The sequence below is a fragment of the Bradysia coprophila genome (genome assembly GCF_014529535.1).
Source record: "Bradysia coprophila strain Holo2 chromosome X unlocalized genomic scaffold, BU_Bcop_v1 contig_130, whole genome shotgun sequence".
Lineage (NCBI taxonomy): Eukaryota > Metazoa > Arthropoda > Insecta > Diptera > Sciaridae > Bradysia > Bradysia coprophila.
The window spans coordinates 7,296-34,704 of record NW_023503296.1 but is presented as its reverse complement, the minus strand read 5'-3'; the positions used below and the strand labels follow the sequence as shown (position 1 = coordinate 34,704).

Below are 27,409 nucleotides of genomic sequence, written 5' to 3'. Positions count from 1 at the left end.
ACGAAAGCAAGTCATCTATCTGTACAACAGAAACGCAGTGCCTACTATGTTCATGCTAGAAGCAGAGCTGTGGTTAGTTACATGATTATACAACCACTGCTAAGTGCGTTAGTGTGATTCTAGTTTGTATGAAAAAAATGTATGTTCAAATGTCGATTCAACACGCGACACAAAATATTGTATTTACAAGACGATACCAAACTTTTTTTTATTTATTTTTCGAGCTGAAGGAAATTCATGTGTAAATTTCGCTGACGTCCCCTGTATTTTTTTCAGGAACGAAACTTTTACCGAATATCACAGCTTTGACGCGTTTTCTAGTTTTAGACAGACTTTTTTCACTGAACGATTTTCTGTTTCCAAGCTATTACTGCCGAGATGGGAAAAATGCGTTTTATGGTCTTCAGCGAGCTAAATGTTTTATCCCATAGCTTTGATTGTAGATTATGCACCTCTGTCTAAAATGTTTATTTTGACGATTTAAAGAAATTATATACCGAGCCAAAGGCTTTTAATAATAATCATTTCTGCAACGGTGTTGCGAAAAGTGAATTTTCTCATGCCTGATTTGGGTGACGTACGTATGCATGGTCGTTTTTCGCTGGTGTAGTTACTTTTCGTCACTTGTGGCAAGTGAAAAAGCAACTACATTTCATCACTAAAGCCAAGTAAATATAATCTACTGAACGGTTAGCATCGTTTAAAAAAATTCAACTCAACCGAACCGAATTGATTGCGGAGATGCACTAACTTAATTAATCGAAAAAAAAAATTACTTAACAGATTATCACCAAAACTGTGCGCATTAATACAAAAGTAACGCGATATTGAATTTTTCTATTTACCAACGCACTTCAAGCAAAAGTGCTATTAGTGACAGCTGTCAAATAGAGTACTACTTTGTATGAAAAAAGTGTCGGAATTTTTTTACAGTTCCAAAATTTGTTCAATACACTGTCCAGTTTCAGTACCCTATTAGGACTACCACTCATGCTTGAAGTGCATTGTATTTATAGGTTTTGGTGTCGGTGGTTCGAGATTTGGTCAGGGCAGAATTTTTATTTACGGTTTATGGTTCAGATGTTCAGAAGGAATGGTGAAAAGTAGATCAATTTCACCACTAGTGATGAAAAGGATATTATGAAAATCCATTTCACCACTAGTATCGAAAAGTAAAACATAAAAAACCAGAGAAAAAGAGACCATTCGATCGCCACCCAAATCACGTAATCAAAAAGTTCAGTCTTTGCAGCGCGCAGGTGCAGAAATTACCATTTAGACAGAGATCTAAATCTAGATTACCGTTCTAGGCAGATACGATACAAATAGTTTATATGTCTCTGTGTGGTAAGACTAACATTATGCATCAGCTCGGAGAGGGAGTTTGTGTTGATCTTTGGATCGACACATAAAATATAATATGCACCTCTGTCCAAATATTCATTTTGAAGAGTGTGATCATGATCCGCGGCTTCGACTTAGGATCACAATCACCCACCCACTTGTCATAATGGACATTTGGACAGAGGTGCATAATATACATAACTTTTGGTCGCCTCAGAGAGCGCATCACTTACTTTTGCCATTGCCGTAGATAACAGATGGTATATAGCGTATATAGCCGCCTGTATCAACGTGTGGTAATAAAAAGTATATTTAAAGAAACGTTTTGATTTAGAGTTTTTTTTTCTTTCTTTTTTGTTAAATTTACCTCATTTTATTGACACAAGTACAATCCGAAAAATATATTTAAGTTTTAAGTGATAATTTGTTATATCTAGGGCATTTCACTGGAATGTTGAATAAATAGTTTTTTTTGTTAATTTTTTTTTTGTTTTGTTTTTATATTCGTAAAGAAATGATTTTCTTTTAATTAAAAAATAAATTTTTTATGCTTTTACATTGAGTTTTATTTTTTTTTATAGATATTATAAGTAAGTTTTAGATGGATTGGATAGACAATTTAGTAAATTTATTGATTTCAATTTTTTTTTTTGTTATTTATGTTCACGTTCTATGCGAAAAATTCGTTTACATTTCCATTTCATTTTTCCAATATCCAATATAAGACAAAGATGAAAGTTCTTCAATTTTATTAAAAACTGTTTGTTTAAATTAGTTAATTGTATCGTTCTTTACAACATTTTACATCTTAAAGAAATAACTTGTTCGAAGTGATTGCATCTGTTGGGTTTATCTATTCTGTTGTCAATAATTTTTGTTTTGCAGTGTAGATACGAAAAACCTTTCGACGCCATTTTAAATTTATATTTTTATTCCAGCAAACAGTGTAAATGGTATGGTTCTTATTTACAGCTTTTAATTTTAATTTTATTTAATTTTCTTCCCAAAAAATTTTTAACGCCTTCCTAGCCCAAAGTTGTACAATCTCTCTTGTCTTCGATCCACTTCATTGTCGTCTGACGAATATAATCGCTTACCAAGCCCGAAACTGTATGGTCTGGCACGTTTTTCGGATGCTATAATATTGAGATAAAGGCAAACAGTGAACATTGGAACGAAATTAGAAATGTTTCCTTCCATTTGTGTTTTTACCTTCAGAATTTTTATTATGGTTATCGAAATACGATAAATCCATGGGAATGTCATAGTTCTGATAGGAGTCTGGATCGTCGTCTTGGGTACGTTTGCCTAATCCAAATCCGTAAGGTCTGAGTGACAGTAAAAAATAAACAAATGTTAAATTGCGGGACAACAACATTTTTTCTTAAAGATACAATAAACCCGATATAAATGAAACAAGTCGTTGGGAAACATAGATTGAACAAAGTAATTTGATATCTTCAGTCTGAAATGTTGCAGCTATTCGACTCTAGGCTTCAATCGAAACATCAAGTATAGGTATAACAGACAGTCGGTCCACTCATAAAATGAAAATTGCACTGCTTATGCGTGCTTATAAGGTTTTCCGAGTGGGTATGTGACTATGTATAATTAATAATCAGTCATGCGTGAGTGGACTCTGTAAAACAGCTGACGAAATCTTAGACACAAATTTGGTTGACATTGACTGTGTACCGAAAAAATTGGTTTAAAATAAGCTTGTGACATTTCAAGCCACAAGTCATATTGAAGTGACAGAAAATTAATAATGATTTCGTTTCTGGCGCAAAACGAGTATGGTTTCCTTTGTATATTTAAGGAAATTAAGCCTCTAATGGTTAGTTAAAGTAACTAGAACTGGTAAAATAATTATTGTACCAGTTCTAGTTACTTTAACTAACCATTTGTCAAAATTTGATATCTAGTTGGAGTTATTCTCATGTCTGATTTGAATTAATGCAGGAGACAGTAAATGTTCGTATGTACGGAAAACGACAGCGTTACATGTTGAGTATGTGTGTGTTGAAGAAAGTTCGACAATTGATCAGCTTTGTGTGCAACACACGATACGAGTTGTGACGTAGAACATGAAAGAACGGTTCACAATTGGATTTGAAAAGAAAATGTCCACGGTAGCTCAATTGTTAGAGCATCAGCCCGGCAAGTTGAATATTGTGGGTTCGGTCCCCACCCGTGAACCAAATTTTTCTTTTCAAATTCAATTTCATTCACTTTTTACACTTTCCTTAAGTTTTCCCACATTTTGTCTAATTTTCCCTAATTTAAAAAAAATAAAATTGGAAAAATTTAAGAATATTTAAAAAAATTGGGAAAAAACGGAAAAATGGTTTCCCATAAGAAAGTTGCCGTCCTTTTCTCAATCTCCTCTCCAACCAATTCGCTCAACTTACCTGGCTCTTTTCCCTAAACCAAAATTATACACTGGCAGCCGCTTCACTCCTGATCCACCGGAAGTGTACGTGTATGCTCTCCGACCCAGACCGAATGCATACCTCTCTGGACGTTTTTCTATTAGGTTATATGTCATGTCATCGATCCCCGACAATACGGATGAGCTTTTGTGACCGTAATCAGGTAATGATTGCTGTGTCTCACACGATATTGTAAATACGTATCCCAACAATATAATCGGCACAGCGATGCTTTTCATTTTTGTGAATGTGTCGGGTATTTTTCCTAATCTGAAAAGTTGTCAAAGAAAATTTATTGTACCGTTGTTTGACGGTTTTATGGTAAGCTTATATTTATTCTATTGCATGTAAATATATATAAAATATCGGTTGTTTATCGGTCGTATACGATTATGTGCTTGACATGATAACGACTTAATCGTGAAATTAACGCGTAATGAATAGCCCATGTTTTACATCCACATTAATTACTTTTTATCCCACCCAAAAGATGATTGCTAACATTTAAAATCGTCAAAAAGTTTTCTGTTTTAACCACTTTGAACAAATTAAAAACAGATTTAACTTTTACGATTAAATTTCATAAAGATATAACCAGCAGATAACGTCTTGTCGTCCGTTTTCAACAAAAAAGTAAATAAACTTAATCGTTTTTCGATTCCGTTGTTAGTCGTGAGGTGTATACACATCGGCGGAAGGAAAGTTTTGTAAAGGGAAAATTTCTTTCTCAGGTGAAAAAAAAATGAAGTTAATTCTTCTATACTTCCTACTTACATATTTCGTTACAAAAGCTGTTTATCAATTACTAATATTTGCAGCCTAGAAGCGTAAGCAAACATAATTACTTGCTCCTACGTTTGAGAATTAATTAAGTTAAGAATTATTTTGTTACGTAACTGCTTGACCTCATTCAAAATTTGCTTGAATTTTCGTTGAATTAATATGGAAAGAAATAGCTCTACGTCCATGCATGTGCTTATCAAATCATTGATGGAAAATGGAAATGAAAAACTGAGAAAGACTTCATATATAAACTAGCATTATATATATATATATACACCGAATTGTGTGTGGTGTACAATTTCTGTCTTAAGAATTGAACGCACCATGTCTCTTTCTGAATTCTTATTTTTTTGTGATTTCACATAAAAAATACAATCTTGTTGACTTTACTTCCTTCACTCGATTGTTTTGTTGTTTTAGGAGACAGTAAAACGTTTAATTTTCCTTTTTTATAGAAGAAATGTATTACTTCGACACGAGGCTATATTGTTTCAAAGCTGACCTTGCAATTTCGATGAAGGGTTTAAATCTTAAGTGGCTGTTCACGGTACATTTATTTATAAACTTAAGAAAACTAAACATAAGAAAACTAAAACGTTATTCTACGATTTAGTTTGATTGTTCCTATTTCTGTCAAACATGGGAGAGTTTTTTAATGACCTGAAAAAATGGGCATTTTTGTCATGCATAAAAAAAAGTCTGAATTCACAGTCATCCGTTTTCATTCCGTTTTGCCTCCGTTACACGACAGTTGTCATTTCATACTATAGAACCCATTGTTTGAAATGACAACTGTCGCGTACACGGAGGCAACACGGAATGAAAACGGATGACTGTGAGGCCACCTTAAGTACATCATTGTGTCCTTGTACCAAATGGTTCAACTGACGCATAGGATAAGTTCACTTGCCGTCAGTGAAATTTATGCATTAATTTGCGTCAGCTGTTTTTCAGCAACTGCCTACATGTCTTTATAAGGTTTTACCAATACTATGTGTACGCGTTGAACTGTTTTACCCGTAAAAAACAAGAATAAGCTATAAAGTTTAAGTTGAATAAACCAAGTAAGTTTCTGAAGTCAATGTGGGATCTGACCAATAAAGAACTCAAATAACTGCTAGAAGAAGTCTATCAGTTATTTATGTTATTTTCATCTTATCAACAGGCTTCTGGAAGACTGATGTCAAGACAAAGGTGATCTTTCAGTCTCAGGATTTTACAGCGGCTCCATCTTCATCAGCTGATTTTTATAGCTCCCTTCAGAAGATAGATTCAAGAATTCTCTAATGAAAGAATTAAAGATCTTGCTGAATTTTCAGGCCGACACAGGGTCGTCGTCTCCATAGTATCTTCTGTCACAATTTGAGAATGATAAGGTAATGGAAGAGCAGTAGTTCCATTTAAGAAATTAATTATTTATGATTCCGTTGACCCATTTGAAAGATGCCGGAAGATAAAACGATTCCCTGATGTGCTTCCTTTTTAGAAGCAAAAAATTAGTGGGTAACTGACTGCAAAAGCGACTATTTTTCGTCACAGAATTCAGTTAGATACAAAAGGTCAATATAGATCACAAAGTTAAATAAAAGTCACGGTGGAAAGTAAGCTGTAATTGTTCTAAGAATTTTTTTGTGTATCGGTTCGGTATTGGTACATACAAGAAGAATGGAGAGTTTCAAGTTTCTCATTTCTCAGAAACATTTTAAGAAGAAAACGGAAAATTCAGTTTTTCTTTTTCAGTTTGGCTGAAAGGAATGTTTGCTAAAAATCTAAATTAACAGACAGTTAGTTATATAATTCACCAAAGTTTATCAAGCATTCTGAATTAAACATGGCTATCGACGAAAAAAAAAAGATTGTCAGCGATAAGCTCATATATTATAATAAACAAATACCACAATCTAGAGGAGTGCTTTGCGAAAATGTCGATATGATATTACCATCCATATAGTTACTGTGGAATTCAGAAACCGATTTGTTAACATTTAAAGGGTGCCGAATTAATGATGTTTACTTTTATTACAGCAAGAAAAAAAGTTCGATGACTTTTTTTCCTTGTATTTAACTTTACCGAAATTTGTTTCATCTGCTGCGTCACTAGAAAGTCGTCATGCATTATATTTATACCGAGAAAGGATGGATGGTGTATGCGGAATGGATATTTTTGATTTCGCATGGGAATTTATTTTTAGAACTCTTGATTGCCTTTAATTATTAATTTTTCCAATAGACATTAGACAATGTAAAAATGCGACTCTGCTAGGCATTTTATACGTAGGATTTCTTTGTGCAGGCAACAAAGCCCAAAGTATAATAAATATTCACGATGCTCGCGTTTGGTACGTAAATGCCAAACGTAGCACTTCAAAGTTTATGGAATACAAGTAAATGTGGGTTGATCTTTCGGAATTTGTTGGAAAGGAAAAACGTTTGTAACATATAGTTTTGCTAGGTGTAGTGTTTTTCCTCATTTCCATTATATAATCAAAGGATCTCAAAGTGGAACAACGAAATCAGTGAAACTAGTTAATAGTAATCTATAGCCGGTAATCATTCGTGGGTTGTTAAGGTCGATTATATTATTGTTAGTGTTTTTCCTCTGCTTATTCGAGTAGTCATTGTTGAATCTGCTACTTCTTTTGTTTAAAGTATCGGCTAATGTTTGAAACGAAATCAATAATTTATGAAATATCCGTAAATGTAATTTAAAATAACAATTGTAATGTAACGAGTTGTTAGTAACACATAAATGAACTAGACTAGAGCGAGATGTTGGTGAAACCTCAGCAGCTGTACCGTCATTGTAAAATATCTAAACTAGAGATGGTTGAAGTAATTGCAAGGGAAATAATTTGTTATCAGTGAAATGCTATACAAATAGGACGAGTTTTACTCTAAGCGCAATACGACGACGTATAGTTTGTGGAAAGATTTTAAACATTGTGGGGACAAATAACCAAATACTATATTCATTCATGTATCAAACTAGGTTTACCGGAGTTATATAAATTTGCTTTGATACTAGAAAGAATGAATCAAGTCGGATTAAATACTTCCGATCAAATATTTCTCTTTTTTGTGTGCGATGTCAGGTGTATCTCTAACAACCATACAATTATTGTCGCTTAAATATTTGAGTTAGAATTTTAACAATTCGTACTTTTGTTTAAAATTTTCACTATGTCTCTTGTGCGAATTACGGAAGAATAACGCTTACCATCTACAATTTATTCCATTAACTGGTGCATCCACTTAAAATAATAACTGTTGTCAAAATATTAGGGGCAATTTTATTTAAGTGTATTATACGCACACAGGGTATTACTATAGAGCCAAATTACTAAATGTCAGATTAAGAGGAAAATGAATTCCTCAGTTCAGCACAACAGCGAAAAAGGTTAATATACAAAAGTTATGAGAAATGTCATTTCAAGTTATTGCTCCCGTTTTAATACAAAAATGCAATTCAAAATAACTCTTCCAAGTAATGAGGTTTCCGAACGAAGCTATACGAATATATTCTCCAAAGGAACGACAAGAGAAGTATTGCAATTTGGTTACCGTCTGTGATAGTTCTCGTTGTGATTTGTTCCAGAAAGTTGGCTCTATATGATTATTGTAAATTTGATCGAAAGACAGAATCAGAACTTTAAGATTCAACAGCTTCAATCCAAATAATTCTCGGGGAAAAGATTTGAAACCTGGGATAACGACTGCTAAGGAAGAAAACGCTAAATTTTTTTTTTTTTCGTTATTTGACGAGTCGAAGGCGAGGTATACAACTACACTTGACGAAAAACAGTTGCCGAGGCAGGTTGCTCAAGAACACACAAGTGAGTTTGTGAGGATCACAAAGTTGTTTTCGAAGTAGTGAAGTACGTAGCGACATTTAATGTATTCTGGTTTACTACCTGCACCATGCAAAAGTTGATGTCGACATAGGAAAATTTAAAAAAAATAATCGAAAATTCTCCATAATGTAATCGATCATTTTCTAAATGGGCAAATCGCTTGGGAAGAATGTTCTTCCTAACGCATGCTCGCCTCTGATTCGTGCTGGAAACCTCTCATTCGCTAAAAAAAAGACTGTCAGCATGTGTTATGAAAATAACTATTTTCATGCTTCGGGGCCGAAAATGAGGGCAATTTTTCGAATTTTCTCGGGTTTCCGGCCCTCTGCATGAAAACTCACATGTGCACCTGTTTGGGACGGTTGATTTAAGGCACTTTCGCTTGTAGACCTCACTTCGTTCGGCCTACAATCCGCGAAATTGCCTAAAATCAATAGTCCAAAACAGGTACACAAATGACTATTGGGTTAATGTTTGACGGGGAAAAATGTTTTTGAAAGAAAAAAGTTTACTTGCTCCTCTCCAGTTAACAAAAGAACTTTTCAACGAAATTTCACACAGTTTTAACTAATTTTTACCTTGTTATTTCCAGCAGTTTTGCATTCATAGCGGAACAGTGTCATTTTCAATTGATATAAAACTAGGTCCCACCTGTTGGGTGGACAGATCCCTTGACTGGTTATTTGCGCTTCTCATTGGTATTTTTATTGGCAATGATTTATTGATTTATTTCAATGAAATGTAATTTTGTATGTTGATGGCCGCAAAAACGCATTTAGAAGAAGAACTACTAGAACGGTCTAATAAATCTCTCATTGATGATTTAATTCTGTTTATAGTTTCACTAAAAATCTTCGAAACTTTGTATATAAAATGCCCCGGTAAAAAATGACGTATGTTTTCAATAAAATTTTAACTCGTGTGAATTTAGGCCCTCGCTTCGCCCTGGCCGCAAACTTCACACTACCAAGTGTTCTGTTTATTCGGTTTTGTTTACAAGGCAAAGTCACTTAACAAGAAAAATACTATTGAAATAGATACAAAAATTCTGTTAGCAACATCAGCTTGTTCGTTAGACCAACATAATATATCTTAGAACTTAAATCGGTTGAGAATTACTCCAGCTGTCGTGTTAACAACACGTGGGGCAACGTAATTTTGATATTACAATTCCACGGGTGCACTGTACATTCTATGCTTGGTCAAAACACCACTTTTTTTGAAACATTTTCTACAGTTTTATTTTATGAGTTCAATAAACATTGGAATGCGCCCAGCCACAGCACTGCTACTAGCATGAACACTGAATTGACAAGTGACAAATTTGGAGGCTTTAGTGATACGAGCTACCGCTTAGGAATGTTTGTATTGTATGTTTGAACTCATACAACGAAAGCAAGTCATCTATCTGTACAACAGTAACACAGGGCTTACTGTGATTTCATCAGCCTCCGAATGTTTTCTATGTTCATGCTAGAAGCAGGGCTGTGGCCCAGCTCAACACCGCATATTTTCTTCAAATAATTGCCAACCATTTCTTTTCTTTGCATAGTGAAACAAGTAATTTCAAACGATCATTTTACAAGAAGATTAGATTGGATTTAGGTTAAGTATTCCGGATCAATGACAGAATATGAATTGATTTTGTTTTATTGATTATCAATTCCGTCAAAATTTCGGTCTCCTGTATCCTCAAGACCAACCCGACTCCAACAAGCTAACATTCCAATTACAATGCTGTTTAATTTACTCATAACCGTATACGGTTAGACACAACCGGTAGGAAATAATGATGTGAAATATTTTTCTGAAAACGACTCCCCAGACTCCCACAGAGACGTTTTGGAACGTCATGTATTCTCCAAATTGTGGTCGGTACGTACGAGTGCTGTCGAAATTCTTTAAAAATTTGATAGGAAGAGCCAAAAAAGGCGTTTAATTACGTGTAAAAGGTAAGTAGAGTTAATCATGGGGAGAGTCAGAGGGTATATATATATATGATGGTGGAAATAACGTCACACTGAGGTAGAAACGCGAAAAGGGAAGTAGATGAATTCGATCCCTTTGCATCAATCTAATATTTTATCCCAAAGGATATCCGAGTTGAGATTAAAACATCCATTTTTATTATATTTACATGATGGTAGATAGTAGGTTTCAGATGTGGTATTATATTTCAGCACTTTTTTTTGAAGTCATAATAATGTTTGTTGGTTTAACGTGACATGATTTAGCTTTTAGCTACAAAGGTTCAGGACAACAAAGGCGAGAGGTGAGTGTGTCTTGTTATTTTAAAATGTACACCAAATACAGTAAGTGATAATTTATAATGCCTATACGGACTGTATCACTCGTTGTTGCTTGTTAAATCAAGTTTATGTTTGTATACCGTCAAGGTCAAAGCATAATTTGATATGCTACTCCATTTCATGAATAAACAATTAAATTAACTTGCAATTATTTGACGCCAATAAGCATATCGTATAACGAACTCAAATCGTTGGGTTGACGACAAAACCCTCCGGAAACTCGATATTCGTTGTAGTTATTTGATACACTTTCTTAAGTATAATCCCATAACACTCATTGCGGAGCATCATAAAATGCAATAAACGCATACAATTAATCGATGCAACCATAACAAAAACTATTATAGTTTTATAGTTGTTGCATTGAATTGATCAGCCGCTTGAATTTAATATACTTCCACGCACAATGACACAGATGTATTCGAGTTAAAAACAACCTCTTTGCTTAACTTTGGTAGCTGAGTGGTCTGGTGGTCAGTGAGAGGTCAGCAGAAAGTATGAGCTTCATATATTTTCAAAAAATTGTCCGTACATTCTTGGTCTCAAATTCATCATTTTCGGTAACGAACTTTTGAAAGTTCCATAGGACAAATCATTTTGTTGTCTTGCGGCCAGGAAACAAAAACCAGTTTTTCACGTTTTCTGGCTGCAAGACAACATACCATAGTGGCACACTGGGATTTTTATCGATTCGACGGGTGGAATCCTCGCCATCGGCAAACTTCCCACACACCTCGACAATTGTCCCAGCGATACAGTAATGTACTATTACATGCTTCTGGTCGGTAAATGCATTTTTTTGTGCTCATTTTCGAACCAGATTTTTTTTTACTCCCCTTCGGGTCGGGCTATGACGTCACCACTCGTCAAAATACGCTTTGACAACAGACTGAATGTGACTAAAAGAAAATCGTCCTCGACGCGGGACTCGGGACTCGGATCACGTAACAGGGGAACCTACATCAATTAAAATATACTCTATAGGTATGGTCTAATGTCAAAATTTGTATGAAGCGGAGGACGTAGCGATTTCGCATATTTTGTATGTGCTTGGTGAATATTGAGTGAAAGGTGAGTTTTTATGGATAGACCATACCTGGTTTCTACTTTCATTGATTTAAATGACTTCCTAAGAGAAAATCAAACAGAGCATTTTGTTGCAATTCCCTTTCCTTTTATGGTTCATGTTAATTGAATAAATAGGATGAAATATGCTGTCTCGACCTTAAGTGCTTGAAGTGGTGTTTCTGGCGTTTTATAACATTTCTCTTTGACAACGGTCCAAAGAACCAAAAAGATGTCCAGTATGTTTCCGCCAAAAAATACGTCGAACTAAGTCTACTAAGTTCTATGGATCTTAGTTGTTTCGTTAAGTGTAACTAGCGTAAAGCGGAACAGATACTTCTTCCAAAAATATTTTAACCTGCTAACATTCTGCAGAAACACAAAGACAATGAGCCCAAATACTTCTCCAACTTTCATTGGTCTACGGATTGAGACACATTTTCTGAGAATTTTAAACACATTTTACCTTCGTGGTGAAATCATAAGTTCGCGGAAAAGAATTTAATTCTATTAAGTACAGTATCGTTAAAGAAATACTCTGTGAAATCGTTAGATATATATACTCTAGATAGGCAAAAAAACGGTCTAGAGGTCATTCGTGCTGACTATGTTCTCAAAATGCTTAATTTAACATCGAAGAATTACCCTAAAACACATATTTTGCATGTTCTCCGTTAACTGGAAAATTTGAAACAGAATTTACGGTGTCGTGTACTTTCAAATACCGGAACGCAGCAACAAAATTCGTTTGATATTACCAAATTTTTGAAGAATTTCCCTTCAACGGTGTCGTTTTTCACAGAGATGACCCAATTTATGTGTCACTAGGTGGATGGATGGGATATCCTTTATGTAAAGATTATTCAAAAAAAAAATAATATTTTTTCCTCACATAGATTATGTCTGCGACGTCACTATACGGTGTTTTCTTCTTTTGCTTTATTTCGTCAGTGTGCTGCAATTATATTCGACCGTATCTCTACCATACATAAATGTATATATAAGATTAGAGTGGAGATTGTATTGAATGTTATTCATCGTCGTTTCGCAATAATCATAAATCTAGAACACCAAAGTAATAAACTATGGAAATCTAAATTGTTTCTGTGACGTGTGCGAAAGCTTTCATAATAACTGTGGATACGCGACAAACGTCTTAGAACATTTCCCGCAATATTTATAATATAAATAATGTCAGCGCGAATGTGTTTTTACGTCCATGCACGGGGCTTCTATTTTATACGATGACGAAAAACCAATGAAAAATATTTTATATTTTAAATACGAGCATTTTGACGATAATATTCAGGACACAGGGTGGAAAAACTTGGTATCAGTTCCATAAAGATTCATTCTGGGCGCCACAAGTGTTTATTCTGAGAGCTAAATGTTTATTTTGGCCGTCCAAATGTTCATCACAGTATCCGCACGGAGAAGGCAGCACTGCAACTAGTGAGACTTCAGATGCCAAGCCGTTATGACGGAAAGGAAATTTATTAGGTTAATATCGCTCCTGTTAATTGGAAATCTTATACTTAAATGTCGTACAATGAACCACTGTTAATCATGTTTCGTTGTAGTTATAATACCGAGGCTGAGAGGCTTTCGATGTATATAAAGCATTTATATAGCACGAAATAATTTCGGTTGAATTTCCAGTATATGTTGCTATGGTGTAGAAGGAATCCAAATTCATTACGTTTGATGTAAAACTTAAGTTTTAATTGAAGGTATGAAATTTAAATTTTAGTCGTCTAATCGATTTTTAGAGTAAATATTTGTGTTTTCACTTCATAGTTCAAATCATGTATATATCCCTACGTAACAACACCCAGAGGTTTTGCATTCGTGCGTGGGATTCTACCGTTTGTAATGTTTTTTTTTTCTTTGGTAAAACAATGGCATTGAAGAGTGTCCTGTTTAGCTTTCATTGAACCAAATTAATTTAGATTATCATTGAACTTTGGTGTTTCTCGTCGCTTTTCGATTGTAGAAGATGCCACAGACAATACAATGATGTGTACCATTACAATAATGGATCCGATGAGGTTCGTGTATTGAACTCTTGTCAGCAGAAAGAACAGTTGGCATAAACGGATTGAAATCACTTTAAATAGTCGATGATGTGCGAAACAATTGAAACTTCAGTTATATATTAAATTAAATTGCCGCCACATCCCAGAATGTGTTACTTTTGTACATTAATTTAAGGGATTTGAATATTATAAAATAGGTGGATGGATTTGTTAGGAATATTAACTTAAGGGGTTACAACACTTGTACTGGAATGTTTGGAATTATTGGGACAACCGAATTGTCGGCTGTTCACAAAAGAAACAGGAATTCATTCGAATTGTATGCGAATTTTGAGTCACTTTTTTATAGACTGTTATGATCAGAGCGAGAAAACCGAAGACTAGTTATTATAACTTGCCTTAGAGTACTTTTCAAAGTATTTGCTTCTCTTTCAACGTCGTGCGTTGAGAGCGAGAGGACAGAAGACCAGCTTATTTTAACGTGCCTTGGGGTACTTGACAGAATATCTTCTTCTCTTTCATCATATCACTCTATTCCTATTTTTCGAAGCTAATCAAACATTTGTCGAAGATCGAAATGAGATCAATAAAAGTTTGGAAACTAATTAAAATATCGAAAGTTATCCATCCGGGAAGACGATAATAAGATATAAATAAGAAGTACGGCAGAGTAAAGTAACCCAGGCATGAGCACTTGTTCCACTAGGTGTATCAGGTGCATTATTTGACGTTTCAAAAATGAACCGCTCCTCCCTGGTTTGCTTTTCTCTGCCGTGACAAGAAGGTAATCAATTCTCATTAACATTTGATGATTGAAGAGGCACGGTTGCTTAGCGAAAACTGTAGCCTGCATTCGTGTTTTTCATTTACTTATCTTTTCACCGGAATCTTTTTTGAAAAATTTACGACGACAATACCGACCACAAATGGGTTCGATCTCAATAAAAAAACAGATTTGGTTGTAGCACTGTGACCAGCTGCTCAGTTTATCCAAAATGTACATAAAATTCAGAAAATAAAAGACGCCTAAATGTATGACTTTCAGCAAAGCCACTACACCTCTTAACTTCGTTGACATCAAGTTAAGCATAAAACTATCTCCTTTCTGGAATAGTACACAACAACTCATCGCAAATAGCAAGTCATTTCTAAGTCATCAATTTACTTAAATCGTTAGATATTGAGATGCAAAATTCATAATGATTTTAGACTTTTTTTAATTAATTGTCCTACATATCTTCCAGTCGTGCAATAGTTCACTGATGCCAGTAGTCTGCTGCTGGAGCGAATCAATTTAGTCGTAGCGGAAATTTCCTTTTTGACTTTGCAGTTTGTATGGTGATAGGAAAGAGGAAGGAAACTTATCGATTTTTTGTTTGTAAAATACTATTTTTGTTCAACCAGCTCAAAAAGCTGCCCACATCACAGCTATGAAAAACAGATTGTTTTAAGTTTACCACTGACACTGACAAAAAATAATTGAAAGTCTTACATGTTGCAGGTAACTTTGTCTCCAGGTAATCTACAATAGCTGCCACAGCTGTAGCTCCCCATATGACAAATACAGCTGTAGCAGATAAAATAGATTACCTGGAGACAAAGTTACCTGCAACATGTAAGATTTTCAACTCTCTTTTGTCAGTGTATCTCCTCTTCATCATTTGATTGATTGAAGATCAATTTTTAATAACCGAGATAAAGTGTTAAAACTATTTAGCGGTCCATTACCCACAACTAACCCAACACACAAAAAATGTGACCCTACTGAACTTTGAATAAACATTTCGTTCGCGTTAATTATAAATGCAAATTCACACAAAAGGAACCATCCTGTAAATACAAGCAACACTTCCATTTAAGATTTTATCATTATATATTCATTTACTGATATATAACTGGTATATGTGTGTATATGCACGCATTTATATGGCAGACGGCACAAATATGAATCCAAAATGACACATAACTATGATAAATCATTTTGATATTAAATGGTGTTTATTGCATGAGGGAAATAAAAGTGTTCGAAACGAAACACTATTATTTTGTTATCTTCGACACATCATTGTCGGTTTAAATAAAATTAAATTGTCGCCTTTTCGTCACCACATTTTATTATGATTTTGTTTTGTTTTTTTATACTCATTTTGATAAACACACTTGTTGAATGTCACTCAATAAATCATATGCCACGAATCGGCCAGATAACATAAATATTATACACTCCTTCCTTTATGCATCGTACCTATCTTTATACAAACAAATGTTATAGCCCAACTTGACCTAACCTTTCGTCACTCTGAATCATTTAAGCGAAGAATGTCAAACGTAATAAATTGTCATATTATTGTAAGACGGTTGATGCTTAACCCATTTCCACGAAGCGATACAACCCCTTTTAAATTGAATACTTGAAGTCAATGAGACGTGCATGCTTTACATTTTTCATTATTGAACGAAATATTAGCTTTCGAATTTGCTTGTGAAATGTGCTGAGAATAAATAAACGGTGCGTATAATTCCCCCCCAAAAAAAGCTTCCTTAATGACTGTGTCAATTTAAAGTTTAGATAATTTTCGATGGCTGATAGAACATGTAGCACATGCTAGGATATGTCTATTTTTCTAGAAAACGATCTGAAACGATGACTTTTCTAGATCTGAAACAAAAATATTTTGCTTTGAATGTAAAACTGAAATCGACCGTGAGGGTCAATTTTCGGCCAAATAAAGAAAAACGTAGATAACGTTGTCTCCTCCGTTTTTCGTCATCATAGCCGAAAATAACTGAAACTACACCTAGCGACTCGAAAAAGCCCGAATTCAAATTTTTCTTATGTTTTCCATCCAGTCAAGTTTGACAGTACAAGTCACTCCAAAGCTGTAAGCCTTAGGGAGGTCACACAGATCACACGACTTATCACACACAAAAAAAGTTCACTTCTACTTCAGATTTTTGATAAAGATCATCTTCAAGGACGTTTGAGATGCCATCCACGTTTAAAAAAATGCATACAAATGAATGAATGAACGAAACATTTAACGAAAAAGAGGTTATGTCTGCCACCCGCGAATATATATATGGACATGACTTTGAGTCATTCAAGTTTATGATTCTATCGATACAAAAAATCAAAAGATACAATCTGTTCGCACCAAGCATTCTGACATAAACTTACTCAAATTCAGATTTTACGGTCCGGGAAAATATTATGAAAAAATTGAAACACCCTATAAATCAACATTCCATTTCGTTCTGTGTACCAAGGTGAAAATAACGCAGAACAAATATTTTCGAAGATTTTTGCAATTTCCGTTTTTCTAGTGTCAAAATGCCCATTTTTACCAATTTCATTTACATTGTACGTTAACAAGTTAACATAATTTTCCATTTTTTTTATTATTAAACTTTTCAATCCAAATTTGTAAGTGAAAAATGGTCAAAACCGTATTTAGAAACCATATAAAGATCGTCATCACCCATTTTTACCGATTCGCCTACATATCTGATTGAATAAATCTCAATACAACGCTTTGCATATTCAGTGTAATAAGGAAGAAGACCATGGAATCTAATAAAACGAGTCGTTTAGCATATTTGTGAAGGAGAAAAAAGATTGTGAGAAGATGCCACAGAATTTTTTATGCGAAAGAAGAAAGTAACTTCGAAATATTATGTGTGTGCCCTTTTTGTGGTGAATGTAACCGTTAAACTATACACGAATATCCTCGTTTACAATATATAAAAATAAAAAAAGAAAATGCTAAAGACTTCACGGGAAGGAATGAAACTTTTTTCGTGCCTTTGCGATGGAAACTTATTTTTATGAGATTCGAGTCGCAATATTTTCTCCAATAACTTCAAAAAGTTTTAAATTCAATTAAAATAACAATATTTACTTTTCCAAAAAAAGGGGGGAACGATTTTCTGCGGCTTGTATTAAAATGCTTTGCACATTTTATAAAGGTATTACGCATGCAAAATATGGACACATATATTTCAATGTGGAAACAGTTATTTGTTTATCGAGGAGAGAAAACAGACAATTCTAACATGAGCGTAGCGAGGTTCGTCGTTCAAACTGAAATTTCCTAATTCTTTTCGAGTTGAACCGTGTTCATTCAACACAAAGTTTATAGTGACTTATCGTTTTCCCCCACGAAATGAGAACATCGATTCATATAACATTTTTGAAAATCAAAATAAAACTACAGTTCACATGACAAAAATTCGGTTTTCTACCTACGGATAAGCAGAAATTCTCTCATTTGAATTGTCATCAGACAAAACTTCAACAATCAGCTCTCATGACAATTCGAGTGGAGAAAATAGGGCTAATCACGCACACATGGAAAAATACTTTCATATTGCTGATATTCGATGAGTGGGATGTGCCAAGCAATGATACCAATTAAAACAACACAATTTCAAAACAATTACGAACAAATTTACTGCATTTTATTCTATCTGAAAGTGGACATGGACCGGACATGATCTACCCTTAAACATACCGGCTGCATTTCACCTTTCACTAATATTTACATGTTTAATAAAATGTAGTTGCATAACGTAAGCGAAATTAAATTCTAAAAATAGTTTTTCGTACTTAATTGAATATATTGTGGTTAATTACTGCATAGTATGTCGTTCGAACAAAAAGTTAAATTTTTGATCAATAAAATGGAGAATGATAATTTAGGGAAAAAGTATTGAGTCTGGTCAATGAACGGGTATTGATCTTAATGGGCTAAACATATGAGCGAAGAGGTAAGTGTAAGCGAAAGATATTAAATGTGAGCAAAAACCGCTAAATGTGTGCGAAATGCGCCAAATATGAGCGAAAATAAAGTGACTAGTGTTTGCCTATGAAATTGGTTAGACAATGTCTAAACACCGAAATTCTGAGAAATATTTATTACCGAATTAACGAATTTTCACGGATACATCAGGGGTTGGTTCATATTTCTCTGCAGGGAGAAAAAAGCATAACACATTTCGATGTTTGAGTAACGAGTGTACATCGAAATTATGAACTTACTTTTCCAAAACCAAAACATGCTCTAACTTTGAAGTGTAAGTGTAATATAATTATATAAGTCAACAGCGATACATCCAATCCGTTAAAACTTTGCTACATTCTTCATTCATAAATCAACTTCCTAATTTAACATTTTTCCATGTTATAGGTGCCGTAATTTGATTAATCAATCAATGCTATTTATGGAATAATCTTTTAAAACCATAATTGAAAATAATTTGAAATGTGCACTGAAAAGTTTTCCACCGCTTAATGGATTTATGTTGTTTGGAAATCGATTTTCAAGACACAATTTATTGTCAAGTGTGTACCTAAATCGGAAAAAGTTACATGATGCGTGATTGTCTTTTCGTTACAACAAACTTTATTTATTGCTAGGATTATTCGTAAACAAAAACACTAACGAGAATGGATAAACTAAAAAAAAACACAGTGTGGGAACGGAATTCTTGTTTCGTTTGAATAATTAATTAACAAATGTTTACTCTAATTTCTCACCACTCGGTAAGTACTAAGTAGGGAATGTGGAACGAAAAACTTTTCCACTTTACATATTAATTGACAATATAATAAAAATTTAATACAATAATTACTATCGCAGATGTGTAGGAACATGGTTCTGTTGTATTCAAAGTAAAAGAAATGGAGTTTGAAAGTTTTGCAATACGGTTTAAGCTATACTTCCCGCAGAGAAATGAAATGGCAATGCGTTTTTCAACATTATGCCGAAGAATGACTCCTCTTGAACGTCTTTAACCTATTCAACACTATCTCTTTTTCAGATTTTTAGACCCTCCCTACCTTGTCCTCACTTCTCATATACCTTATAATATGTCCCTAAACATTTATCTCAAAAATTGTCGGACCTACTGTTGTTACGGAGATTGAGGTTCTCACTTATGGAGAGCTTTGAGCTCCTTTTGTATTCCACTGAAATCTTACACTTTTCATTCCATTTGAAAATCTTCCAAAAAAAGTTCAAAGCTTTCGAAAGCTCGCCAAAGTGATACGTTATTTTGACTTAACACGGCAGTTTAGAGGCAGGGGCTATCCACGCCATTAGTCGTATAAATTTATACGTCAGAGAGAGCTTTTTTCTCCTTTGCGATTATTTTGCGATTTTGTATGGAAATGAAAACTAAAATTGAGATATCTTTACTGTTTTAAGTGGTTTTTCATATTTATGTTTTAAAATGTGTTTGGAATCGATTAACATTAACAAAATGATAAAATAGAAAAAAATATTTTCACACAATCTGTTAATGACAATCGATTCCAAACACATTTTAAAACATTTTGGTCCAAAAAAATATGAAAAACCACTTGAAACAGCAAAGATATCTCAATTTTAGTTTTCATTTCCATACTAAATCGCAAAATAGAAAAACTGACAGATCGTAACAAAAGAGAAAAACGCTCTCTCTGACGTATAAATTTATACGACTAATGGCGTGGATTGTTTGGAAGACATTTTCATACAAATTAATTTTAGGTTAATTTTGCTTGTTTTTGGTAAGATTTTATTTTGTCAAAAAAAAACAAGCGAAAGTTCTTGGGTATTCTTGGGTCTCCAGCTATTTCAATTTATTAGCAATTTTTCAATACTTTTCCTTCTTTTTTCTGACGATATTCATTGTCTTGCTCGTGATGACTATTATAAAAAACGTTGGGCTTAGCGTGACATATTTCGATTTATTTACCCCTATTTACCATTTCAAAAGTAGAAGAAAGTGTTGACAGAAAGTCAAACAAATATTTTGGTGAATCGAATATGCTTCTACTCAGGAACTGATTATTATAATTTCAATAAAAAATATGTTTTTAAGACATGATAGGCAGGACCGGACTGGCTCCCAAAAGGCTCTCCTGTGAAATGTAGGAGAATGCGCTTAAAGTGAAGAAAAAGCTCTATAACATTGAAAATTCAATAAAATTACCACCTGTTCAAGTCACCTCATATGGCCAGTCCGGGCCTGATGATAGGCCATCGAGAAATAATGTAACTCGAAATAAATTTCTTTCAAAAACAAAAAAATCCTTCAAGAAGCTAAGAAATTTGTGCCAATAATATTTCGTTGTAAAATCCAATTACAGGGACCTGAATATTGATAGAAAAAGCTACAAAATATAATCGGTATAGACAAATAAGTCTCAAAAAGGTAATGCATACACGAAATTCCCTTGCTGCTCTGACTTCTTATTTTCAATTTGGTTGCAGATACTTTCCATTATACTCTTAATTTAGGATTCCTAATCAAAAATTGTGGTGAAGTTATGAAGGTTTTCGATTTAAAAACTAAAAATTATTCATTGGGTAAAGGACCCCTTCATCCATATACAATGCACATATAATATGTTTATAGCAAAAAAGGTTACGTTCATCTCAAATTCGTTGAATTATAACGAAAAAGTACTTTAAGAGCTATGCTTTTCAAATAAAATTGAATTCGTTATTATGAATAACCTTCCACAAATCTTCTGATTATAATAGAGAGAGATAGAGCAATATTCTACATGTTCTTTCGTTCAAGTACATTTAAAAGTAAATTGGGGTATTAACAATATATGGTCCAACATTTACAATGAACCTTTTGGAACGCAAGTGAATCGAAAAATGTTAAATTATTTTGTGTGGGAGACCGTACTGGTGCTGAAAATTTACCATTAAATGCAAGTGGAAGCTGGGTAAATGTCGTTAAAATTAAAACGAAAATTTACGAACTATGTCCCAATACTTTTATAGTAATGCACGAAATGTGTACTGTACACATATATGTAACAGTACCTATCCGAATGATAACAAAAACTTGAAATAGATTTAATGTCAGCAGTCCAATTAAATATAAATCATTCCATTTGTAGATAATCCCATTATGAGTCAATTTTCCATGAAATGAAACAATAATATAGAAAATTTTTGAAAACTCATCGCGCGACTCAATATGCTGTATAAGTTTATGAAGTATTACAATATAATGGTTTTACGCTGACGGTTAATTCGTTCAAGGAAATCGAACCGAAATGATCATCCCCTTTTTTCGTTCATTTGTTCCTTTGTTACACACAGTATACATCACACATTTTTTTGCATTTTTTTTTTTTGTTATTACAACTGACTGCTATTACTTTACAGTGTTAAGCGCTCAAATTAACATCACTTTTAACCACCCACCAAAAAAAAAAAAAAAAACAAAACAAAAAATATCTGGATGTCAAGTGTGATGTAGTGTATATCGGTTTGGTTTTTTAATATGGTAAATTCCTGAATTCAGAAGTAATTGTATTCCTTGGAATCCTTTTGTCAAATGTCGAATGTTTGTGTAAATACGTGTGTGTGTATTACTGTAACAGACTTTTTTTTACTGACTTTTGTTTTCATTTTGTCATGCTTAAATGGAAATCTTTCCACATTATTCCGATGATGGTAACACTTTCAGACGTATCAGTCTTTGTTTTTTTTGTCGTAGCAAAAAAGAAAAGAAAAGAAAATGGAAAAAAGACGAAAGAGAAATGAAAATTAGATAAAACAACTTCTTCCAGCACCAGTAAACTTAAAATAGCGCGTAAAATGGCTTCCTTTTTACAGAATATGCGGTTTGTTTTTTAAATGAATTGCACGGAGATGGACGTCTCTTTAAATGCCATCGTCTCGTTATTCGCATTAGATGATGAGAGGAGATTGCAAATTTTATGATAATTAAGTTTGTGGTGCACTTTCATGATCATACGAAAGTGTAACTTTTAAGGTTTTTCTTTTAATAAGAAAAAAAAAGTGTTTTGCTATTCATCATAGATTGAATAATATGTCTTGCAGTTCAGGCAAATGTTTATGTTAAAGACGCAAAAGAATATGGTTAACATAATCGAGGACGTTTAAAGTTTTTCAATGAAAAAGTTCGGACTCAAGTGATGTTATTTCAAATTGTTTTAGTGATATACATGAACGATTTGCGGTGCGGTGAAGAGAGTATAAACTCTCTTTCATTTCAGTACAAAATTAAATGATAAGAAATTTCTATATATTCTGTTCTGTTCCCAAATGGCTCCAAATCATCAACATCAATCAACAGAACTCGCTCGGTCTATTTACTGGTTTATGAAATGAAAATTTCTATGATGGTAACATATACACAAACGTGACTAATTCCGTATGACATGGTAAGTGCAAATATGATGGGTAGATTAAAAAATTAACATTATAAAGGGTTAAATATACGGCCGAACAAAACCATAATATAATGCCTTGTTACGGCCGTGTTCTCGTAAAATTGGTTCAGTTAATCCTACGCATTTACTTGTTGTTCACTCAAATGTTGAGTGTGTAATGAAAATGAGTATCGTAAATTATGTCATAATAACCAAACACACAAAAAAATGAACGCTTGTAACCGGTGTAACCTTTTATTTTTTTTTGTAACCAACATCCTCACGGTCATGAATGTTAATCAACAGGTAAATTTTCTTTTCGTTTTTTTTTATACCAAGAAAAGCATGAACAGTGATGCAAGAAGGGCACAGGGTGTAACTTAGAACAATTTTTATTGTCGCTGCTTAGTACATTTTTGATTTTTGTATCAGCCCTGTTGAATGTCTGTCGTTGAAAATGATCGGACTCGTTTTTTAATTTTCTGAATGTTATAGTTTTCGGGCAACAACGATTTTCTGTAATAGTAACTTTTAATTGTCTTCGGCAATCGATGGTAATTTACGACAATTTTTATGGTAAAGTGGTACACCCATGATGCAGGGAAGGGCAAACAGAAAATCGGTTTTAATTCAAACATTTGTATTTTGCGAGAGATGCGGTTTTTCGTTTTTCTTTATTTCCAAATTTTCGTTTATATTCTTCTTGGCTATAAAATGCTTTTAGCATTCCGGTACGACACGATGAGAGGAAAGGAAACACAATAACGATAAATTCTCGTATAAAATAATTCCTGGTGAAGCATATTTTCAACATATAATGAGGTGAGAAGTCAGATGAAAACGAAAACAATTTATTGTTGTAAGATCTGGTATCAAATGAAATTTTGTAAAAGAATCTCAAGTGAATTTTGTTTGTACATATTTAACATTAATGAGTGGAGTGGAGAGTCTGGTGTCTTTCTTTCAATTTTTTTTTTACATTTTTTCTTCAAATACAATCCGTTTTTTCTTGTGTGGGAAAATAATCGTAAGAAAATTATATTTTATGGCGATAAGTTAGTCTCATTATATGGGGCCAAATTGTTTCTAATTAAAGTTAAAATTACCTTTCTGTTGAGATTTTGTACGATTTTATAAAATAGATCCATGAAATCTAATCTGGGTGGTGGGATGTTAATTGGAACAGATGCATAACTGTAAAACCATCCCTCTAATTTGTAATACCAAGGAACATAAAATTATTAACATGATGGCAGGAGTTTATTACATTTTTTTATTTACTTTATTTCGTTAATTGACATAATGTGGAACACCTAAAATATTCTACGTTCCACATTTAAAAAGCAGGAATGAAAGACGTAACAGAAATAAATGACCCAAATATTATATCCGAAAAATTAAGTGTGATAAAGTAATGTGAAATGAATTAAGTCAACTCCCACGTCCCGTCAACGTTCATTTTTAATTATTTCTGAAATTATCTTCAAAAAAATTGACTTTTTCGGTTCGGTGATACAACTAATTTGTCCTAACTTATACAAACATCCATTCACACAATTTTGATCTTTTTACTGTTTATTCGTGCCATTATTTACATGAACTGAGTTCACTTAATCTGTCAAAATTTATATTTTTCCTTAAAATTTTCTATCTAATTTTATTCATCGTTTAAAAAATTTGCAAAAGGATAGTGTAGGCTAAAGTAATAAATATTCCCTGTCTTCATGCCAATCAACCCACGCACTAAGAATTTGTGGTAAAACTTTAACAGAAGATTTTGATGGTACACCAATATACGTGTTGTAGACTCGAGTCTTTTGCGTTTCCGTGCAAAGGCATCAGCCGTAAAACTTTAATTAATTTAAAAGTTAAAATTTAACCTAACTAATTTGTTTCGAATCAAAAGGTTGAGACTCGGCAAATATCATTAGTGGCGTTTTCATTAAATTGATATTTAATGGGTGAAAGGCGTTACGATGTTCTCAAGTGTTCATAATTATTTTGATATGATATGACGGACCGATTTCTTCAGATTTCTTTAAATCTACCAACAGTCGCCATCCACACAAGAGCAATGCTTGTAGGAAATTTGGATTCTCACAAGGCGACCAAAATTTTCTTAAAACGCGGAAATTTTTCAGAATTATTTTGCTACCGGGAAGAAAGTGAATTTTGCCAATAGTGGCCAGCGGGTGCAAGTGTCTAACGTGGACTGTTGCGGCTGTTGTGCAATTATACTGATTAATTGAGATATTCTTCTGTTGCAAAAGAATAATCTAGGAAATTTCGTTCCATTCACCATGTAGCCGCCTCCAATATTAGATGTTCAAGTTTTGAAGTGTGCATCAGCAAACACTTTTATTTATTTTTCTGATATTTTCATAGATCAAATGTCCTGGAATATCAGAATGGCGAATCGGTTTTATGACTTTATCCAAATTATCGAAAAGCACACACTCAGCAAAACAGTTAGAGTGATTTTTCAACTTGTCCCGTTCTGGGGCACAGATAAATATAATTTTGGCGTAGAGTCAGCTATTATTATCCGACTAAAAATAATGCATCGGCTTAGAATGAGTGAGTCTGTGGAAATTTTAAAAAGACTAAAGACTAGTGACTACCACCCGTATCTCCAAACTACGGAAATTGCTCTAAAATGCTGTAAAGCTTTCAAAAATGATCTTCTTAAAACTCAACGAGTAAATATATTTGTTGCCTTTATTGTGAAACACGTTACGAGCAACTCGATTATACATTTTGTTACTAGTTTGGTGTCAATTTTTAAAAAAATCAAAAAAATTTACAAAATTTCTACAGTTTTGCCAATGTAAAAATCCCACTTTTGAATCCAAACTGTTACTGCTGTTCATCTCCGTTTCTCTGATTTCACTAATTTCGTATGTTATTTCGAATGGAAAGTAAGAAAAATCGGCGAAACCAAGGAGAACAGTTTAACTCCCACAAAAGTGGGATTTTTTTCGTGTTTTTTCAAAACAGTAGAAAATTCTAAAAATAATAATCAGCGAATCGCAGAAATATTTGGAGTCTTTTCATAAAATTTTGCAGAATGTCTAGAGATTATTTATTTAAAAAAAAATAGGTTCTATACTAGATGTGACAACACATATACAGTATATTCGGTTATACAAACGATTAATTAAAATTGTTCATTATAATTTGTTAATCGTGGTCAAATTTAATAATTCCGCTAACATTTGTTCAGTCATAAATTACAAAGATTTTGGCAAGTGTAATTTCAACATTTTTTGTTAAATTAAAATTAAAAGAATTCTTAGTCACTGATCCTTATTATGAAGTTGAGAATGTAAGGATAGTTGTAATTCGAGACTATTTTGTTGTCATCATTTTCATTACTTACATATTAATTTAAATATTAGTCCGGTTTCTGTACAGTTTGCACTTAACAATCGTTTTCGCTTTTATTTTTCAAATTTCAAAAAGAACAATTTTCAAAACGCTTTTAGTCCGCACACAATTTTTACCGTTCAACAAAACACACTTCAGAAATCCTGTATCGGCAAACTAATTAGTTCAGTTCTTGTGTTTTTTTTTGTAACTTGTTTTAGGTGCTGTGGTTTGCGTACATTTAAAACATATCTCATAGAAAATCCCTTTATATTCATCCATATCGAGACGCAAAAACGTAACGGAAAATGTAACGCATGCGTTTCGAAAAATTCTTATAATGTGGATAGTCATCGAGAATATGGAAAAAGAAAATTTATTGGACATTGTTATTAACATTTTGTTTTAAATGGTTATTGCTATTATTGAGATTTACATTATTAATTGATTTTATGACGATTTTCGAATTCGCTGTTTGTACGAACGGCGACAGTCAAAAAATGATAAAGAGTCTTTATAAATTTCTGCTAAAATTTCTGCACTGGATGATGTATTTATGATTTTCCGTTTTTGTTTCGTTGTTTTTGTTAAATAAAAATTTATTACGTGAAAATGGGAAGACGTAAGTTGTTTGCAAGTTTCGCACTTAATTAGCTATAATAGCTATCGTTAAATTATATTGACCGAAGTTAATGATTGGGGATTTGAGTGTAAATGCTTGAAATATAAGATAATTGCTTTTTTTTTGAGAATTCTTAAAGTTGTTCTAATGAAATAATTGCGGAATCAGTTTTATTTTTAAAACATTTCTTTTCCGCTCTTATTCTAAAAATGTACCCTATGACGTTACACCATCGCATCGCCAACAGCGGCTAGCCATTATTTTTGATTATATTTCGGAATGGACATGAAATTAATTTGTCTTTGATGTACTTGGTTTCTTCGCCGAGAGTGATAATCACTGTATCAAATTGACTTTGCACTGCTTAGTGTCCTTTCGAATCTTAATTCTGTGCACCAGAGCAACGGGTACAGTATG

General features: G+C 33.3%; 1 protein-coding gene across 2 annotated transcripts; it reads right to left on the bottom strand.

Annotated features, from left to right (window-relative positions):
* Nucleotides 1–1,694: 1,694 nt before the first annotated feature.
* Nucleotides 1,695–26,599, bottom strand: LOC119067941 (allatostatin-A). Of its 2 annotated transcripts, none has more exons than XM_037171257.1 (4): nt 26,384–26,599; nt 3,756–4,046; nt 2,557–2,672; nt 1,695–2,480 (listed from the first exon to the last, which is right to left on the bottom strand). In XM_037171257.1, the coding sequence occupies exons 2-4, from the start codon at nt 4,013–4,015 to the stop codon at nt 2,359–2,361; spliced, it is 498 nt and encodes a 165-aa protein (XP_037027152.1). In that variant the 5' UTR covers nt 4,016–4,046; nt 26,384–26,599; the 3' UTR covers nt 1,695–2,358. The 2 variants fall into 2 exon arrangements, with proteins under 2 accessions (XP_037027152.1, XP_037027153.1); XM_037171258.1 differs by lacking the exon at nt 26,384–26,599 and adding an exon at nt 14,748–14,789 and having other exon boundaries at nt 3,756–4,051.
* Between the last annotated feature and the right edge of the window lie 810 nt (nt 26,600–27,409).